Consider the following 19,522-nt stretch of genomic DNA (forward strand, 5'->3'; position numbering starts at 1 on the left):
CCAAACTGAACAGCAAAAAGAAAAAAGAATTTTAAAAAGAGACTAGGTTAAGAAACCTCCGTGATAATACTAAGTGTAATGACATTCACATTGCAGGGGTCACAGAAGGAGAGAGAGAGATAGAGAGAGAGTGAGAGAGAGAAGACAGTAGAAAACTTATTTGAAGAAATAATAGCCAAAACGTCCCTAATCTTGGGAAGGAAACAGAGATCCAGGCCCAGGAATTGCAGAAAAACTCAAATATGATGAACTTAAGGAAGTTCACACCAAGACACATAATTAAAATGGCAAAAATTAAAGACAAAGAATCTTAAAAGCAGCAAGAGAAAAGGTAACAGTTACATACAAGAGAAACCTCATAAGGCTATCAGCTGATTTTTGAGTAGGAACTCTGCAAACCAGAAGGGTGTGGCATAATATATTCAAAGTGCTGAAATGAATAACCTAAAATCAAGAATATACTACCTGGCAGGGTTATCATTCAGAAAGAGTTTCCCAGACAAACAAAAGTTAGAGTTCATCACTACTAAACCAGCCTTACAAAGAATGTTAAAGGCACTTTAAGTGGAAATGAAAAGGCCATAAGTAGAAGAAGATTTCAAAAGGAAAAATATTTTACTGTTAAAAGCAAACATATAGTAATGGTAGTAATCAATCACTTATAAAGCTAGTATAAGTAGTAACTTGTATTATACCTATAAAAGTTGGTCAAGATACACCAAATAAAAAGATCTAAAATATGATATCATATACATAAAACATGAAGGAATAAAAATCTAGTGCTTTTAGAATGTATTCAAAGTTAAGCAACCATCAACTTAATATAGACTACTACATATACATAGGATGTTATAGATGTCACATTGACAACCTATGACAGATACACACACGCAAAACAGAAAGGAATCCAAAAATAACAATAATGGAAGTCATCAAACCACAAGGGAAGAGAGCAAAAAAAGAAGAAAAGAACAGGGAAGAATGCAAAAATAACAAGAATACAATTAACAAAATGGCCATAAGTATATATCTACCAATAATTACTTTAAGTAAATGGACTAAATGCTCCAATCAAAATAAATTTGGTGACTAGGGGTGCCTAGTGGCTCAGTTGGTTGAGCATCCAACTTCAGCTCAGGTCATGATCTCACAGTTCATGAGTTTGAGCCTGGCATCAGGCTCACTGCTGTCAGCACAGCACCCGCTTTGGATCCTCCATCCCCCTCTCTCTCTGCCCCTCCCCCACTCAGGCTCTCTCTCAAAAATAAAATTTGGTGACTGGATTAAAAAAACAAGCCGCATATGTATGCGGCCTAAAAGAAACTCACTTTAGATTTAAGGACACACAGAGATTAAAAGTGAAGGGATAGAAAAAGATATTTCATGCAAATGGAAACCACAAGAAACTTGGAGTAGCTATACTTACATCAGACAAAAGAGACTTTAAAACAAAGAGTATAGGGGCGCCTGGGTGGCTCAGTCTGTTGGGCGACAGACTTTGGCTCAGGTCACGATCGCACAGTTTCTGGTTTCGAGCCCTGCATCAGGGTCTGTGCTGACAGCTCAGAGCCTGGAGACTGCTTCGGATCTGTGTCTCCCTCTCTCTCTGTCCCTCTCCCGCTCACAGTCTCTGTTTCTCAAAAAGTGAATAAAAACGTTAAAAAATTTTAAAACAAAGAGGAGCATTACATAATAATGAAGGGATCAATCCAACAAGAGAATATAACAATTGTAAATATCTACACATCCAATATAGGAACACCTAAATATATGAAGCAAATATTAACAAACATAAAGGTAGAAATGTACAGCATAATACGATAATATGAGGGGAATTTAACATCCCATATCTATTTATGTATATATCATTTAGATAGCAGATCAATAAGGAAACAGTGGCTTTGGATGATACATCACACATGATAGAGTTAACAGATATATACAGAAGATTCCATCCAAAAACAGAATACACATAAAACAAGTGTACATGGAACATTCTCAAAGATAGATCATGTTAGTCCACAAAATCAGTCTCAATAAATTTAACATTTAAATAATATCAAGTATCTTTTCCAATCACAATGGTATGAAATGAGAAATCAATTACAAGAAAAAAACAGGAAGAAATACAAACACGTGGAGGCTAAACAACATATTACTAAACAGCCCAAATGGGTCAATGAAAAAAATTGAAGAGGAAATCAAAAAATACCTGGATACGAATGAAAATGGAAACACGATGGTTCAAAATCTTTGGGACACAGCAAAAATGCTTCCAAGAGGGAAGGTTATAGCAATACAGGGCTATCTCAAAAGCCAAGAAAAGTCTCAAACTTTCAAATTTTACAAATAAAGGAACTAGAAAAAGTAGAACAAAGCCCAGAGTTAGCAGAAGGAAGAAAATAATCATGCTCAAAGTAGAAACAAATGAATTAGAGACTACAAATCATTAGAAAAGATCACTGAAACTAACGGCTGTTTCTTTGAAAATTAAAATTGATAAACCTTTAATCCCATCGAAGCAGCACCACAAGCCTGGCAGTGTGCAAGTAGCCCAGACGGGAGCCACACTACTCCACAGTGAGTCCTTCCTCTGGGAGAGGAGAAGATAAGGTAGGCACCAGTCTGATTGTGGCCCCAGCAGTGGGCTGGGAGCAGACATTGGGTCTGACTGCAGCCCCGCCCACTGTACCCTGGACAGTACAGGGGAAGTGCCCTGCAGTTTGGAGCTACCCCAGGGACTACCCAAGATGACGAAATGGAAGAATTCTCCTCAAAAGAAACTCCAGGAAGTAGCGACAGCTAACGAATTCATCAAAAACGATTTAAGCAATATAACGGAACAAGAATTTAGAATAATAGTCATAAAATTAATCGCTGGGCTTGAAAAAAGTATAGAGGACAGCAGAGAATCTATTGCTACAGAGATCAAGGACTAAAAAATAGTCATGAGGAGCTAAAAAATAGTATAAATGATGTGCAAAATAAAATGGAGGCGACCACAGCTTGGATTGAGGAGGCAGAGGAGAGAATAGGTGACTTAGAAGATACAATTATGGAAAAAGAGGAAGCTGAGAAAAAGAAAGATAAAAAAAAATCCAGGAGTATGAGGGGAGAATTAGAGAACTAAGTGATCCAATCAAACGGAACAATATCCGTATAACAGGAGTTCCAGAAGAGGAAGAGAGAGAGAAAGGGGCTGAAGGTGTACCTGAACAAATCATAGCTGAGACTTCCCTGATGTGGGGAAGGAAAAGGGCATTGAAATCCAAAAGGCACAGAGAACTCCCTTCAGACATAACTTGAATCGATCTTCTGCATGACATATCATAGTGAAATTGGCAAAGCACAAGGAAAAGAAAAAATTCTGAAAGCAGCTAGGGATAAACAGGCTCTAGGGGCGCCTGCATGGCTCAGTCGGTTAAGCGTCTGACTTCGGCTCAGGTCACGATCTCACGGTCCATGAGTTTGAGCCCTGGGTCGGATTCTGTGCTGACAGCTCAGAGCCTGGAGCCGTTTCGGATTCTGTGTCTCCCTCTCTCTCTGACCCTCCCCCGTTTATGCTCTGTCTCTCTCTGTCTCAAAAATAAAATAAACGTTAAAAAAAAAAAACAAAACAGGCTCTAACCTACAAAGGGAGACCCATAAGACTAGTGGCAGACCTATCTACTGAAACTTGGCAGGCCAGAAAGGAATGGCAGGAAATCTTCAATGCGATGAACAGAAAAAAATGTGCAGCCGAGAATCCTCTATCCAGCAAATCTGTCATTTAGAATAGAAGGAGAGATAAAGGTCTTCCCAAACAAACAAAAACTGAAGGAATTCATCACCACTAACCCAGCCCTACAAGAGATCCTAAGGGGGATTCTGTGAGTGAAATGTTACAAGGACCACAAAATACCAGAGACATCACTACAAGCATGAAATCTACAGACATCACAATGACTCTAAACCCATATCTTTCAATAATAACACTGAATGTAAGTGGACTAAATGCCCCAACCAAAAGACATACAGTATCAGAATGGATTAAAAAAACAAGACCCATCTATTTTCTGTCTATAAGAGACTCATTTTAGACCTGAGGACACCTTCAGATTGAAAGTGAGGGGGTGGAGAACTATCTATCATGCTACTGGAAGTCAAAAGAAAGCTGGAGTAGCCATACTTATATCAGACAAACTAGACTTTAAATTAGAGGCTGTAACAAGAGATAAAGAAGGGCATTATATAAAAATTACAGGGACTATCCATCAGGAAGAGCTAACAATTATAAATGTCTATGCGCCAAATACAGGAGCCCCCAAATATATAAAACAATTAATCACAAACATAAGCAACCTTATTGATAAGAATGTGGTAATTTCAGGGGACTTTAATACTCCACTTACAACAATGGATAGATCATCTAGACACAGGATCAATAAAGAAACAAAGGCCCTGACTGATACACTGGATCAGATGGACTTGAGAGATATATTTAGAACTCTGCATCCCAAAGCAACAGAATATACTTTCTTCTCGAGTGCACATGGAACATTCTCCAAGATAGATCACATACTGGGTCACAAAACAGGGTTTCATAACTATAAAAGAATTGAGATCATACCATGCACACTTTCAGACCACAATGCTATGAAACCTGAAATCAACCACAGGAAAAAGTCTGGAAAACATCCAAAAGCATGAGGGTTAAAGAACACCCTACTAAAGAATGAATGGGTCAACCAGGCAACGAAAGAAGAAATTTAAAAATATATGGAAACAAATGAAAATGAAAATACAACAATCCAAATGCTTTGGGATGCAGCGAAGGCAGTCCTGAGAGGAAAATACATTGCAATCCAGGCCTATCTCAAGAAACAAGAAAAATCCCAAATACAAAATCTAACAGCACACTGAAAGGAAATAGAAGCAGAAGAGTAAAGACACCCCAAACCCAGAAGAAGAGCTATAATAAAGATCAGAGCAGAAATAAACAATATAGAATCTAAAAAAACTGTAGAGCAGATCAATGAAACCAAGAGTTGGTTTTTTGAAAAAATAAACAAAATTGATAAACCTCTAGCCAGGCTTCTCAAAAAGAAAAGGGAGATGACACAAATAGATAAAATCATGAGTAAAAATGGATTTATTACAACCAATCCCTCAGAAATACAAGCAATTATCAGGGAATACTATAAAAAATTATATGCCAACAAACTGGGCAACTTGGAAGAAATGGATAAATTCCTAAGCACCCACACATTTTTAAAACTCAAACAGGAAGAAATAGAAAACTTGAACAGACCCATAACCAGCAAAGAAATTGAATCAGTTATCAAAAATCTCCCAACAAATAAGAGTCCAGGACCAGATGGCTTCCCTGGGGAATTCTACCAGACATTTAAAGCAGAGGTAACACCTATTCTTCTCAAGCTGTTCCAAAAAATAGAAAGGGAAGGAAAACTTCCAGACTTATTCTATGAAGCCAGTATTACTTTGATTCCTAAACCAGACAGAGACCCAGTAAAAAAAGAGAACTACAGGCCAATATCCCTGATGAATATGAATGCAAAAATTCTCAATAAGATACTAGCAAATAGAATTCAACAGGATATAAAAAGAATTATTCACCATGATCAAGTGGGATTCATTCCTGGGCTGCAGTGCTGGTTCAACATTTGCAGATCAAACAATGTGATACATCACATTAATAAAAGAAAAGAAAATAACCATATGATCCTGTCAATCGATGCAGAAAGAGCATTTGACAAAATTCAGCATCCTTTCTTAATAAAAACCCTCAAGAAAGGCTGGATAGAAGGAACATACTTAAACATCATAAAAGCCATCTATGAAAAGCCCACAGCTAATATCATCCTCAATGGGGAAAACAGAGCTTTCCCCCTGAGATCGGGAACACGACAGGGATGTCCACTCTCACCGCTGTTGTCTACCATAGTGTTGGAAGTTCTAGCATCAGCAATCAGACAGCAAAAGGAAATCAAAGGCATAGATTGGCAAAGATGAAGTCAAGTTTTCACTTTTTGCAGATGACATGATATTATACATGGAAAATCCGATAGACTCCACCAAAAGTCTGCTAGAACGGATACATGATTCAGCAAAGTTGCAGGATACAAAATCAATGTACAGAAATCAGTTGCATTCTTTTTTTTTTTTTTTTTTTTTTTTTTTTTTTTTGAAATCAGTTGCATTCTTATACACTACTAATGAAGCAACAGAAAGACAAATAAAGAAACTGATACCATTCACAATTGCACCAAGAATCATAAAATACCTAAGAATAAACCTAACCAAAGATATAAAAGACCTGTATGCTGAAAACTATAGAACGCTTATGAAGGAAATTGAAGAAGATATAAAGAAATGGAAAACATTCCATGCTCATGGATTGGAAGAATAAATATTGTTAAAATGTCAATACTACCCAAAGCTATCGACACATTCAATGCAATCCCAATCAAAATTGCACCAGCATTCTTCTTGAAGCTAGAACAAGCAATCCTAAAACTTGTATGGAACCGTAGAATACCCCGAATAACCAACGTAATATTGGAGAAGAAGACCAAAGCGGGAGGCATCACAATCCCAGACTTTAGCCTCTAGTACAAAGCTCTAATCTTGAAGACAGCATGGTATTGGCACAAAAACAGACACATAGACCAATGGAATAGAATAGAGACTCCATAAAAGTATGGCCAACTAATCTTTGACAAAGCAGAAAAGAATATCCAATGGAAAAAAGTCTCTGGAGAACTGGACAGCAACATGCAGAAGAATGAAACTGGACCACTTTCTTACACCATTCACAAAAATAAACTCAAAATGGATAAAGGACCTGAATGTGAGACAGGAAACCATCAAAACCCTAGAGGAGAAAGCAGGAAAAGACCTCTCTGACCTCAGCCACAGCAATTTCTTACTTGACACATTTCCAAAGGCAAGGGAATTAAAAGCAAAAATGAACTATTGGGACCTCATGAAGATAAAACCTTCTGCACAGCAAAGGAAACAACCAACAAAACTAAAAGGCAACCAACGGAATGGGAAAAGATATTTGCAAATGACATATCGGACAAAGGGTTAGTATCCAAAATCTATAAAGAACTCACCAAACTCCACACCCAAAAAACAAATAATCCAGTGAAGAAATGGGCAGAAAACATGAATAGACACTTCTCTAAAGAAGACATCCAGATAGGGAAATACAAATCAAAACCACACTCAGGTATCACCTCACGCCAGTCAGAGTGGCTAAAATGAACAAATCAGGAGACTATAGATGCTGGAGAGGATGTGGAGAAACAGGAACCCTCTTGTACTGTTGGTCGGAATGTAAACTGGTGTAACTGCTCTGGAAAACAGTGTGGAGGTTCCTCAAAAAATTAAAAATAGATCGATCCTATGACCCAGCAATAGCACTGCTAGGAATTTACCCAAGGGATACAGGAGTGCTGATGCATAGGAGCACTTGTACCCCAACGTTTATAGCAGCACTTTCAGCAATAGCCAAATTATGGAAAGGGCCTAAATGTCCATCAACTGATGAATAGATAAAGACATTGTGGTTTATATGCACAATGGAATACTACATGGCAATGAGAAAGAATGAAATATGGCCTTTGGTAGCAATGTGGATGGAACTGGAGAGTGTTATGCTAAGTGAAATAAGTCATACGGAGAAAGACAGATACCATATGTTTTCACTCTCATATGGATCCTGAGAAACTTAACAGAAGACCATGGAAGAGGGGAAGGAAAAAAAAAGTTAAGAGAGGGAGGGATCCAAAACATAAGAGACTCTTAAAAACTGAGAACAATCTGAGGGTGGATGGGGGTGGGAGGGATAGAAGGGTGGGTGACAGGTATTGAGGAGGGCACCTGTTGGGATGAGCACTGGGTGTTGTATGGAAACCAATTTGACAATACATTTCATATTAAAAAACACATGAAAAGAGGGGCACCTGGGTGGCTCAGTTGGCTGAGTGTCCAACTTTTAATTTCAGCTCAGGTCATGATCTCACTGTTTGTGAGACCAAGTCCCACGTGGGGCTGTGCGCTGACAACACAGATCCTTGGGATTCTCTTACCCTCTTTCTCTGCCACTCCCCAGCTCATGTGCTCTCTTAAAATAAATAAACATTTGAAAATACAGTAAAAGAACCATTCACCAAAATCAAGTGGGATTTATTCCAATGATGCAAGGATGGTTCAACATCCACAAATCGACGTGGTACAACACATTGACAAGATAGAGGATAAAAATCATATGATCATCTCAATAGATGTAGAAAAAGCATTTGACAAAATAGAACATCCATTCATGATAAAAACTCTCAACAAAGTGGGTACAGAAGAAACATACCTCAAAAAAATAAACACCATATATGTCAAAACCATAGCTAACATCATATTCAATGATAAAAATATGAAAGCTTTCCCTCTAAGATCAGAAACAAGACAAAGATGTCCATTTTCACCACTTTTATTCAACATAGTACTGGAAGTCCTACCCACAGCATCAGACAAGGGGGGGAAAGGCATCCAAATTGGAATGGGAAAACTGTCACTATTTGCAGATGACGTATTACAAATAATAATAAAAAAGTAACAACCCTAAAGACTCCAGCAAAAAACTGTTAGAATAAATGAATTCAGTAAATTTACAAGATACAAAATCAACACACAGAAACCTGTTACATTTTTATACAGTAATAACAGCAGAATGAAAAACAAAACAAACAAAAACAAAATAGCAGAATGAGAAGTTAAGAAAAAAATTCCATTTAAATAAAAAAAATACATAGGAATAAATTTAATGAGGGAGGTGAAGGACTTGTATTTTGAAAACTATAAGACAATAATGAAAGAAATTGAAGACTATACATTTAAATGGAAAGATATAATATGATCCTGGACTGCAAGAATTAATTTTGTTAAAATATCCATACTACACAAATTAATCTTCAGATTCAATGCAATCCCTGTCAAAATACCAATAGCATTATTCACAGAAGTAGAATGAAAAATCCTAAATTTGGATGGAACCACAGAAAGCCCTGAATAGCCCAAACAATCTTGAAAAAGAACAAAGTGGGAGGTATCACAATATCAGAATTCTATTTATACTATAAAGCCACAGTAATCAAAGCAGTATGGTACTATCACAAAAACAGACACATAGGTCAATGGGACAGAATTAAGAGCCCAGAAATAAACCCATGTTTATATGGTCAGTTAATCTATGACAAAGGAGACAAGAATATACAACGTAGGAAAGAGAGTCTCTTCAATAAATGGTGTTGGAAAAGCTGGACAGCGATATGTGAAAGATTGAAATGAGACCACTTACAGCATACACAAAAATGAACTCCATGGATTAAAGATGTAAGCATAAGAATTGAAAACATAAAACTACTAAAAGAAAACACAGGCAGTAAACTCATGGACATCAACATTAGCAATATTTTTGGATATGTCTCCACAGGCAAGGGAAACAAAACCAAAACTAAACAAAATGAGACTATATCAAACTAAGAAGCTTTTGCACAGCAAAGAAACCATCAAAAACAAAACAAGACAAAAAAACCTGAAAAGGCAACCTACTGAATAGGAGAAGATATTTACAAATGATATCCAGTAACAGATTAATATCCAAAATATACAAAGAACTCATACAACACCAAACAAAAAACTATGATTTAAAAATGGGTAGAGGACCTGAATACACATTTTTCCAAAGAAGACCTACAGATGGCCAACAGACACATGAAAAGATGCTCAATATCACTAGTCATTAGGGAAATGCAAATCAAAACCACAATGAGATATCACCTCACACCAGTCAGAATGGCTAGTATCTAAAGACAAGAGCTGGGTTATCTGGCTAGATCATTCAGTACAGCATGAGACTCTTGACCTCAGGGTTGAGTTGGAGCTCCACATCAGGCACATAAATTATTTTTCAAAATTAAAAAAAAAAACACGAAATAACAAGTATTGGCAAGGATGTAAAGAAAAGGAAACACATGTGCATTGTTGGTGAAAATATAAATTGGTGTAGCCACTATGGAAAACAGTATGGAGATTCCTAAAAAAAATAAAATAAAAAGAGAGTACCATGTAATCCAGTAATTCTACTTCTGGGTATTTAGCAAAAGAAAATGAGTATCTAATTTGAAAAGATATATGAACTGTTATGTTTACTGCAACATTATTTACAACAGCCTAGATATGGAAGCGGCCTAAGTATACACTGATAGATGAATGGGTAAAGAAAATGTAGTATATGTACACAATGGAGTATTATTCAGCCATAAAAATGAAACCTTGGGGACACCTGTGTGGCTCAGTCAGTTAAGCGTCCAACTTCGGCTCAGGTCATGATCTCACAGTTTGTGAATTTGAGTCCCGTGTTGGACTCTGTTCTGACAGCTCAGAGCCTGGGCCTGTTTCAGATTCTGTGTCTCCCTCTCTCTCTGTCCCTCCCTGGCTCATGTGCTGTCTCACTGTCTCTCAAAAATAAATAACCATTGAAAAAAAAGAAAGAAATCTTGCCATTCCCAACAATATGGATGGTCCTAAAAAGTATTATGCTAAGTTAAATAAGATAGAAAAACACAAATACCATGGTTTCACTTCTAAGTGTAATCTAAAAAACAAAATAGGGGTGCCTGCGTGGCTCAGTCAGTTAAGTGTCTGACACTTGATTTCAGCTTAGGTCATAATGTCACGGTTTGTGAGTTCAAGCCCTGTGTCAGGCTCTGCACTGATAGCACAGAGCCTGCTTGGGATTATCTCTCTCTGCCTCTTTCTCTGCTCTTACCCCACTCTTGCTCTTTCTCTCTCAAAATAAATATTAAAAAAAAAATGGGAAAGGGAAATAAAAGGGGAAAAGTAAGGGAAATAAAAACAGACTAACAGAGAACAAACTAGTGGTTGCCACAGGGAAGGGTGGTGGGGGGATAAATGAAATAGGTGAGGAAGATTAAGAGATACAAACTGCCAGTTATACAATAAGTCACTGGGATAAAAGTACAGTATAGGGAATATATTCAAAATATAGTAACAATTTTGGTAAGAGATGGTAACTATGCATCAGTAGCAAGAATTCTGAAATGTACATAATTGTCAAATCATTGTGTTGTACACCTGAAACTCATGTGTCAACTATACTTCAAGTAAAAAAAAAAAATGAATCCACATATATGACCAGTGCCCAGACCAAGAATAAAATGTTACCAACACTTCACAAACCCCTCTCGTGCTTTCTCTCAGTCACTTACTAAACTTCTACATCCCGAAGAGTAACCCTATCCTATTAGGATTAATTTTGTCTGTTTTATAACTTTATAAGAATGGATTGCTATAGTATATACTATTCTGCATCTGTCTTTTTAAACTCAACATTGCTAAACTCAACTGTTTTGCTTGTAGTAATATTTTCATTGTTTTTTTTTAAACATTTTTTAATCTTTTTTAATTTGGGGGGTAATTTTTATTTTTTATTTTTCTATTTTTTTGATGGAGAAATAATTTTATTTATTTTTTTCTGTTTTTCCTTTTTTTCTCTTTTTTTTTAAATATGAAATTTATTGTCAAATTGGCTTCCATACAACACCCAGTGCTCATCCCAACAGGTGCCCTCCTCAATACCCATCATCCACTCTCTCCTCCCTCCTCCCTGCCAGAGAGAGAGAGACAGAGCATGAGCAGGGGAGGAACAGAGAGAGAGGGACACACAGAATCCGAAGCAGGCTCCAGGCTCTGACCTGTTAACACAGAGCCTGACATGGGGCTTGAACCCACGAACCATGAGATCATGACCTGAGCCAAAGTCAGATGCTCAATCAACTGAGCCACTCAGGTGCCCCAATATTTTCATTGTTATATTCTACTGTATGACTGTATCACATTTTACTGTTGATGGGCATTTGAGTAGTTTGCAGTTTACCAGCATATAGTGTTGGCAGGAATGTTTTTGTATGTGTCTTTTATGCATGTAATACATGACTAAAAGTAGCACAAATGGGTCATAAAACATGCTATTCCAACTTCAGTGGCTACTGTCAAAAAACTTTCCAAAGTGGTTGCATCTATTTATGCTCTTCAGTACTGCATGAGAGTTTCAGTTGCTCTATGTTTGCTATATTTGATACTGTCTATGTGGGTTCTTTTTTAAGCCACTCTGTTGTATGCTTGTCAAGTTCACTTTTAAAGCTAGTGTTAGAGTTTAGAACCAACACCCTTTAAAAAATAACTAGTTAAGGGGCACCTCGTGGCTCAGTTGGTTAAGCATCCGACTCTTGATATTTGGCTCAGGTCATAATCTCAGGGTGGTGAGATTGAGCCCCATGTTGGGCTCCGTGCTGGGTATGGAGCTGCTTGAGACTCTCTCTCCCTCTCTCTGCACTTCCCCCACTGTCTCTAAAAACAAAACAAAACAAAATAAAAAAACTAACTGGTTTATGAGTTTAAGGTTTTGATAATATGACATAAATTATAAAGTCCACAGTCATATCCAAACTGCAATAATAATAAATACTTTTTTTCTTAAATTTTAAGTAGGCTTCATGACCAATGTGGGGCTTGACCTCACAATCTGAGATTAAGAGTGGCATGCTGTACTGACTGAACCAGCCAGGCAACTCAATAATAAACACTGGTGATAAATAAAGAAACGCTTTCCATAAGAGACTCTTAAAAACTGAGAACAAACTGAGGGTTGATGGGGGGTGGGAAGGAGGGGAGGGTGGGTGATAGGTATTGAGGAGGGCACCTTTTGGGATGAGCACTGGGTGTTGTATGGAAACCAATTTGACAATAAATTTCATATATTAAAAAATATATATATATAAAGATTTTCATCACAAAAAAAAAAAAGAAACGCTTTCAATTTTTCAGTATCAAGCATTGAGATATCAGAGAAAACTTTCATTTTACCTTTCACAATTTACCAAGGTTGGGCTGTTGCAATTACTCAGCTCTGCCCTTGAATACAGCCATAAACCATATGTAAATGTGTGGATGTGGCTATGTATACTTCTACAGACTCTGTATATATGTGATTAAATTTCTTTATCTATATTAGTATGATACTAATTCTCATAGGGTTCTGTAAGGAAAAAATGAGTTATATTAGAGGATATAAAATAGTTACTGGAATATGTAAGAGTATAATAAATGTTAGATATTATCATTACTTTTTAAAAATAACATCTTGAAGTATGGAAATAACTATTGCATTTTTGGCTTTGGTGTGGACCAGTTGGTTAGTTGATATCAGAGCCAACCTACAGGTGCTGGTACAAACCTATCCCTACTACTAAAGCAACTTTTTCTACCCCTCCATGAGGAACAAAGCCAAACTGCATAGGACCATTTGACAACTTGTGGTATTTTAAGGTTTGTCAACTGTAACACAAAAGTATGTAAAACCTTGAGGAAATGTAAACATTTATTTTTATAACTTGTTGTTTTCACAGTCATTTAAACTTCTTTTTAAGTTTGCTTATTTTGAGAGGAGGGAGGGGCAGGAGAGAGAGAGAGAGAGAGAGAGAGAGAGAGAGAGAGAGAGAGAGAGAGAGAGAATCCCAAGCAGACTCCACACCGTCTGTGCAGAGCCCAACACAAGACTCGAACTCACAAACCAGGAGATCGTAACATGAGTCGAAATCAAGAGTCAGATGCTTAACGGACTGAGTTAAGGTGCCCCTACTCACTCTAGTCATTTAACTTTTAATCAGGCCATTTTGAAAATCCAAATTATGAAAGAATATTTTATTTTTTAATATTTATTTATTTATTTTGAGAGGGGGTTAGGGGAAGGGAGAGAGAGAATGAGAATGAATCCCAAGCAGGCTCCACATGGTCAGCACAGAGCCTGCTTGGCTCTGTGAAACACAAGATCATGATCTGAGCTGAAATCAAGAGTCAGATGCTTAACCAACTGAGCCACCCAGGCACCCCCCTTTTTTTGAAAGAATATTTTAAAACCAAACCTAATAATTAAAATGAATAATTATTGTTACTATTAACCCTACTTTGCTAATGCAGAAACAAGCTTCGCTGGACATTTTTGTCAAGAAAAGATATACTTTCTCTGAATTAAACCAGAGCAGGAGGGGCGCCTGGGTGGTGCAGTCGGTTAAGCGTCCGACTTCAGCCAGGTCACGATCTCGCGGTCCGTGAGTTCGAGCCCCGCGTCGGGCTCTGGGATGGCTCAGAGCCTGTAGCCTGTTTCCGATTCTGTGTCTCCCTCTCTCTCTGCCCCTCCCCCGTTCATGCTCTGTCTCTCTCTGTCCCAAAAATAAATAAACGTTGAAAAAAAAAAAAAAAAAAAAACAAAAAAAAACCAGAGCAGGAAACCAAATGATGATAACGGAAGTGATTTAGAAACAATGAAGACCCAGAGTGCATGTCAATTCTACTCAGAAACATAATTCCTCATCTTGAGTTGAGCTTTGGAGCTATAACTGATGATGAGAAGTGCTAAAATCCCCAAATCCAGTGTTTTGAAATTATGATCAATGATGCTATAAACAATCTTTAACATTTCTCCTAGTACACATGTGTAAGATTTCCTCTAGGGTATATACCAAGGAATACAGTTTTCTGGGTCATAGAGAATATGCATCATCAACTTACTAGATAACATCAAATTATCCAAAGTGATTGTACCAGTTCTGTATGCCCATTAACAAGTACACAAGTTCCTGTGTATAGTCTCATCAGTACTTACTAATCAATGTTTAATTTTTTGACAACACGTAAAAGGAAGTTTCATTGTGGTTTTCTTTATCCATTTTTAAAATTAAGTTATAATTTACATACAGTAAAATTATCTTTTTAGTGTGTAGTTCATATTTTTCATTTTTCCTCTGTGCTGAATTCAGAATTATTTCTTCACATTTTTCTTCTAGTTCACTAATTCTGTCTTCAGCAGTATCTAATCTATTAATTCTGTTTTTAATTTTAGCAATTCTAGTTCTCTTCTGTAGTTTTTTTCTTTTCCAAATCTGCTTGGTTATAACACTAGCCAGATTTAAGGGCTTTAGAGCCACATGTGGCTGGAGGCCATTATATTGGACAGTGCCTATGTAGAGTATTTCCATCAACTCCAAATGTTCTATTGGACAGCTTTGCTCTAGAGTTGTTTTTCCTTCTGCCAGGTACAAGTAGGTATCACCAGCCTTGGAAACCACTTAACTTAATTTGAGGGTTGTTTTTTGTTTTTGTTTTTTGAACCATGCAGGTGGTATTAAGTTGGGCTGCAAAAATGCATGAAGCTTATCTTGAGATTATGAATTCTCAGGGAAGATTATTTTTCAGTTTTGTTGTGGGTCTGAAGATATCCATGGGTAACAGATTCTATTCCTTTGTTCAGATGATGAGAGTAATGTTGCAAACACCAGACCAGTTTCAGAAAGCCCCTGTGTGCTGAGTGAACCACAACCCTTGGTTTTACCTCGAGTGCCACAGTCGAAGGTGCTGTCCATCACCTCAAATACAGTAAGCCCCACACGGGAATGTACTGGAGAACCTACGACTGTTCTTGCCAGAAGTTTGCTCAGAGTTATTTGCCTTAATTTTATTATTTATGACTTAACTTTTTTTCAGTAATGTGTTTATCACAATAATCCAGTGACTCTGCACTTATAAGTTTAATTTCAGTTTAAAAAATTAATCGCAAATTAGGGTTAATAGTCAGCTTTTTAAAAAAGTCACCCGTAAGTTACGCAATGTAGAATCAGCTATATGGTTAGCCTAAGTCTGTTTGGGAGAAGAATAAAGGATATGACGAAAAGGGTAACATCCTATGCTTTGAATTTCTCCATTTTGACTCCTTTTTCTCTTCTCTCAGCCTTTTATTTTTGACATTTGAATCTGTTGACTTTTTTGCCTTTTGGGTGTTTAGTACTCATTAATAACTGAGGTCATAAAAAGCAAACCAAAGTAAGGAAAAAGTAGTCCCAATTAAATCTGTGGACAGACATAAGGACAGCCATTTCTTGCAGAAGGCTGATGAACCTGGTCTCACATCGCCTCATCTAGTCCCAATTCCTACATGGTAGTTTCAGTGTTACTTGTGGCCAAAAAAAGGGGTGGGGGGATTCTAATCCTTGAGCCATGCTCATCAACCCTGAGTTTTACTACCAGATCTAGTATTTGCTTTGTTGGTATTACTGGCTGATATTGTCCTGCTGGATTTACAAATGTGTTACATAAAAATAAAATCAGCAAGGCCCATCCATATCTTATCACATTGGTGGCTTAACCAGGTAAACTAATGTTCTTGGTGGTAATACTTCTAACATGCTTAAGTGGTCTGACTATGGGTTAGGTACCCTAAGTTATGAATAGTTAACTTAAATGTTTCTGGCTGCTAGTGACCAAAGGAAAGAGAAGTGTTAGTTCAAAGATTCCTGAGAGAAAGTAGGAGGAAAATGCATGCTACAGCAGAAAAGGAGATAGCCAGAAAGGGCACTGAACTGATGATCTGACAGAGAAAATCAACAGCACTTCAAGGTGGCAATGTCAGTCCAAGGAAGATTAAACCCTGATAACACTAGAACAAATAAGATTAACTCTTTCTAATAAAAGTCTTCAGATTTTAGGTAATGACAATAGCTGACTGCTCCAGGGGTAGTGAAAGAGAAAGTATGTTTGTGCAGAGTAGAAGATTGTTTGATGGTGAAAGAGATTACATCAGAGTTTACTTTTTTTTTCTATTTTTGTTTCATATTTTGTTTTCTTGTTTTCTTTTCTAATGTAAATAATGATAGTAATGAAGTTCTCTATCCCTTATCAGAGTGGCTGTCAACAGCTTTCATCTCAGTTATCAGGCTTCCCTTGCCTGCTGTCATTTAAAAATGAAGAGAAAAGGACTCTGACTTGTGATTTTAACAGTGGACTTGGGGACCCAGCTAGGCTACTGGAGAAAGATATTACAAAAATTAAGGCATAGGAGAAAAATGTACAGATCTCCTAATTTGAAAATATTATCTTTCGGCAAAGTTGGGAAACCAAGCAAGTATCTTCACCAACCAATAACAAGTAACATTTTCTTTTGACATGTAGATGAATCTCTGTCAAGCAGCAAGTGGTCATCAGCCAAATGTGAATGGTCTCTTGGTCCATGGGATGCCTCTACAACCAAGAAATCTCTCCCTAATGGACAAGCTACTGTAAGAAGTATAAAACTTTAATAGACTCTAGAATTTACATAGATCACTGAGAAATAAAAGGAAAGCTAAATCAGTTGATCAATATGCATATTGAGTACCTACCAAGCAACCAGAGAAATTTGTGAAGTAAAAACATCTAAGGAAATGGTTTCCATCCTAAAGGAGCAGATAATGTAACTGGAAAGAGAAGACACACATGGGTAAAAAGAGACCCATATAGGGCATCTTTGTGACTGAATGTCAAGTGTGTGGTACCCAGAGTGAATGCATGGTGATCCCAAAGAAGGAAGGCATTTTGGTGGGTAACTGTAGGTTTGAACTTTTCCTTCAAAGAGGGGAGTTTGGATAAGCAGAGAAGAGCAACAATGCTATTGTAGGTAGGAGGAATGGTGTGGGAAAAGGTTTGGAAACAAGAAAATAAGAACTGTTTAGAAGAGAAAGCAGACCAGTTTTGCTATAATGAGAAAAGGAAGGGGTAGGTCACAATTTTAGTGCTTCTGACCTAAGACCACTGACAATCTTTCAGAGTTAAAACAGATATATCATGGTGTAATTAGTGGGAAAAAGGCTATGAAATTAATGAAGGCTGGGACCAGACTGGGGGTTTTGAATGCCATGTTTTTGAGATCCGTTTATGTTGTTGCACATGATCTTCTCTTTTATTGCCAAGTAATATTCTACTGTAAGAATACATCACAATTCATTTTCCATTCTCCTGTTAGTGAATACCTGGGGTGTTTCCAGATCGGGGCTGTTATGCTTAAAGGCACTATAAACATTCTTGCACAGGTCTTTTTTTTTGTAGACCTATGGCCTCATTTTTCTTGGGTATGTAGACAGTGTCATAGGACAAGTATATGTTTAATTTTATAAGAAACTGCCATACAGTTTGCCAAAGCTAATTACGCCATTTGACACTTCTGCCAGCAATGTATGATTCAGTTGGGAGCACATATATTTAAATCAGGAATCTGAAAGATAGATTTCACAGCAGAACACAGATTGAAGCAGGAGGAACTGAGGTAAAGAGTCTAATTAACATAGGGATTCAAGAGGCACCTGAGTAGCTCAGTGAGAAGAGCATGCAACTCTTTATCTTGGGATTGTGAGTTCCAGCCCCATGCTGGGGTGGAGAGATCACTTAAAAAAGGGGGGGGGGGCGTCTGGGTGGTTCAGTCGGTTAAGCGTCCAACTTTGGCTCAGGTCATGATCTCACGTCTTGTGGATTCGAGCCCCACATTGGGCTCTGTGCTGACGGCTCAGAGCCTGGAGCCTGCTTCAGATTCTGTGTCTCCTTCTCTCTCTGCCCCTCTCCTACTTGCACTCTATCGCTCTCAAAAATAATAAAAAACATTAAAAAACTAAAAAAAAAGGGGCGCCTGGGTGGCTCAGTCGGTTAAGCGTCCGACTTCAGCTCAGGTCACAATCTGTCTGTGAGTTCGAGCCCCGCGTCGGGCTCTGGGCTGATGACTCAGAGCCTGGAGCCTGCTTCGGGTTCTGTGTCTCCCTCTCTCTATGCCCCTCCTCCGTTCATGCTCTGTCTCTGTCTCAAAAATAAATAAACGTTAAAAAAAAAGCTAAAAAAAAATAAGATAATTATATATGTGTGTGTGTGTGTGCATGTATGTGTGTGTGTGTGTGTGTGTGTGTGTGTGTGTGTGTTCAAGCATGAGCTGCTAAAAGTCTGTACTCAAGTTGTAGCAAAAGATAAGAAAGGAATGGAATATTTTAGGAGCTACTGTAAAAGAAATCAGATTCTATAAAAATAGAAGAACAAAAGTCAACTCTGAGAAGGGAAACTTGTTTCAAGGGAAACTTGTTGTGGGATAAAGATGAATTTGGTTTGGGGTGTGTTGAGTTTATAATGCCGGGCATCTCACTGGCAACATCGAAGAGGTCACCTTTGGAAGGTGATCTAGAAGTCACTTGGCTAGAGGTGATACTGAATCCAAAATTATAAATGAGTAGTCCAGAAGACAAAATAAAGATAAGCATAGAGCACTTAAGGCCTAAAGCTTCTGTAATGGAAAGGAGTTTGGGTGTGGAAAGGCTAATAAGTGAATGGTTACAGAGGCAGGAAGACCAGCAAGATCTCTTGTGAGTAATGCTCAAGGTTTAGTCCATTCCTTGATGAGTATTTCCCCTTCACAGTCCTCCAAACACTGAGGTAGAGTTTGCACAACAAGACATCAAAGGGCCTGAAAGTTTGAGAAACTTGTTGAAAGCCAAAAGAGCATGTGGCAGAGCTTAATTCTTTCACTTTCCCTCCATTTCCTTGTCCAAATGCTCTCCTAGGTGTCTTACAGCACAAATGTCTCTTCTATGTTTAA

At 37.7% G+C, this 19,522-nt stretch overlaps 1 protein-coding gene across 9 annotated transcripts in view; it reads left to right on the forward strand.

The window, feature by feature from the left end:
- Nucleotides 1-19,522, forward strand: part of FAM149B1 (family with sequence similarity 149 member B1) — an 88,559-nt gene that overhangs the window by 61,557 nt on the left and 7,480 nt on the right. For 7 of the 9 annotated variants that reach the window (XM_047825812.1, XM_047825809.1, XM_047825805.1 and 4 more), the window contains 2 exons: nt 15,392-15,516; nt 17,086-17,192. The exons of 1 other annotated variant lie outside the window; for it this stretch is intronic. In XM_047825812.1, the coding sequence (XP_047681768.1) occupies nt 15,392-15,516; nt 17,086-17,192 (232 nt within the window). The remainder of the gene's footprint in view (nt 1-15,391; nt 15,517-17,085; nt 17,193-19,522) is intronic. One more of the 9 variants, XM_047825807.1, reaches the window with a different exon arrangement.

Source organism: Prionailurus viverrinus, chromosome D2, assembly GCF_022837055.1.
Source record: "Prionailurus viverrinus isolate Anna chromosome D2, UM_Priviv_1.0, whole genome shotgun sequence".
NCBI classification, from domain to species: Eukaryota; Metazoa; Chordata; class Mammalia; order Carnivora; family Felidae; genus Prionailurus; species Prionailurus viverrinus.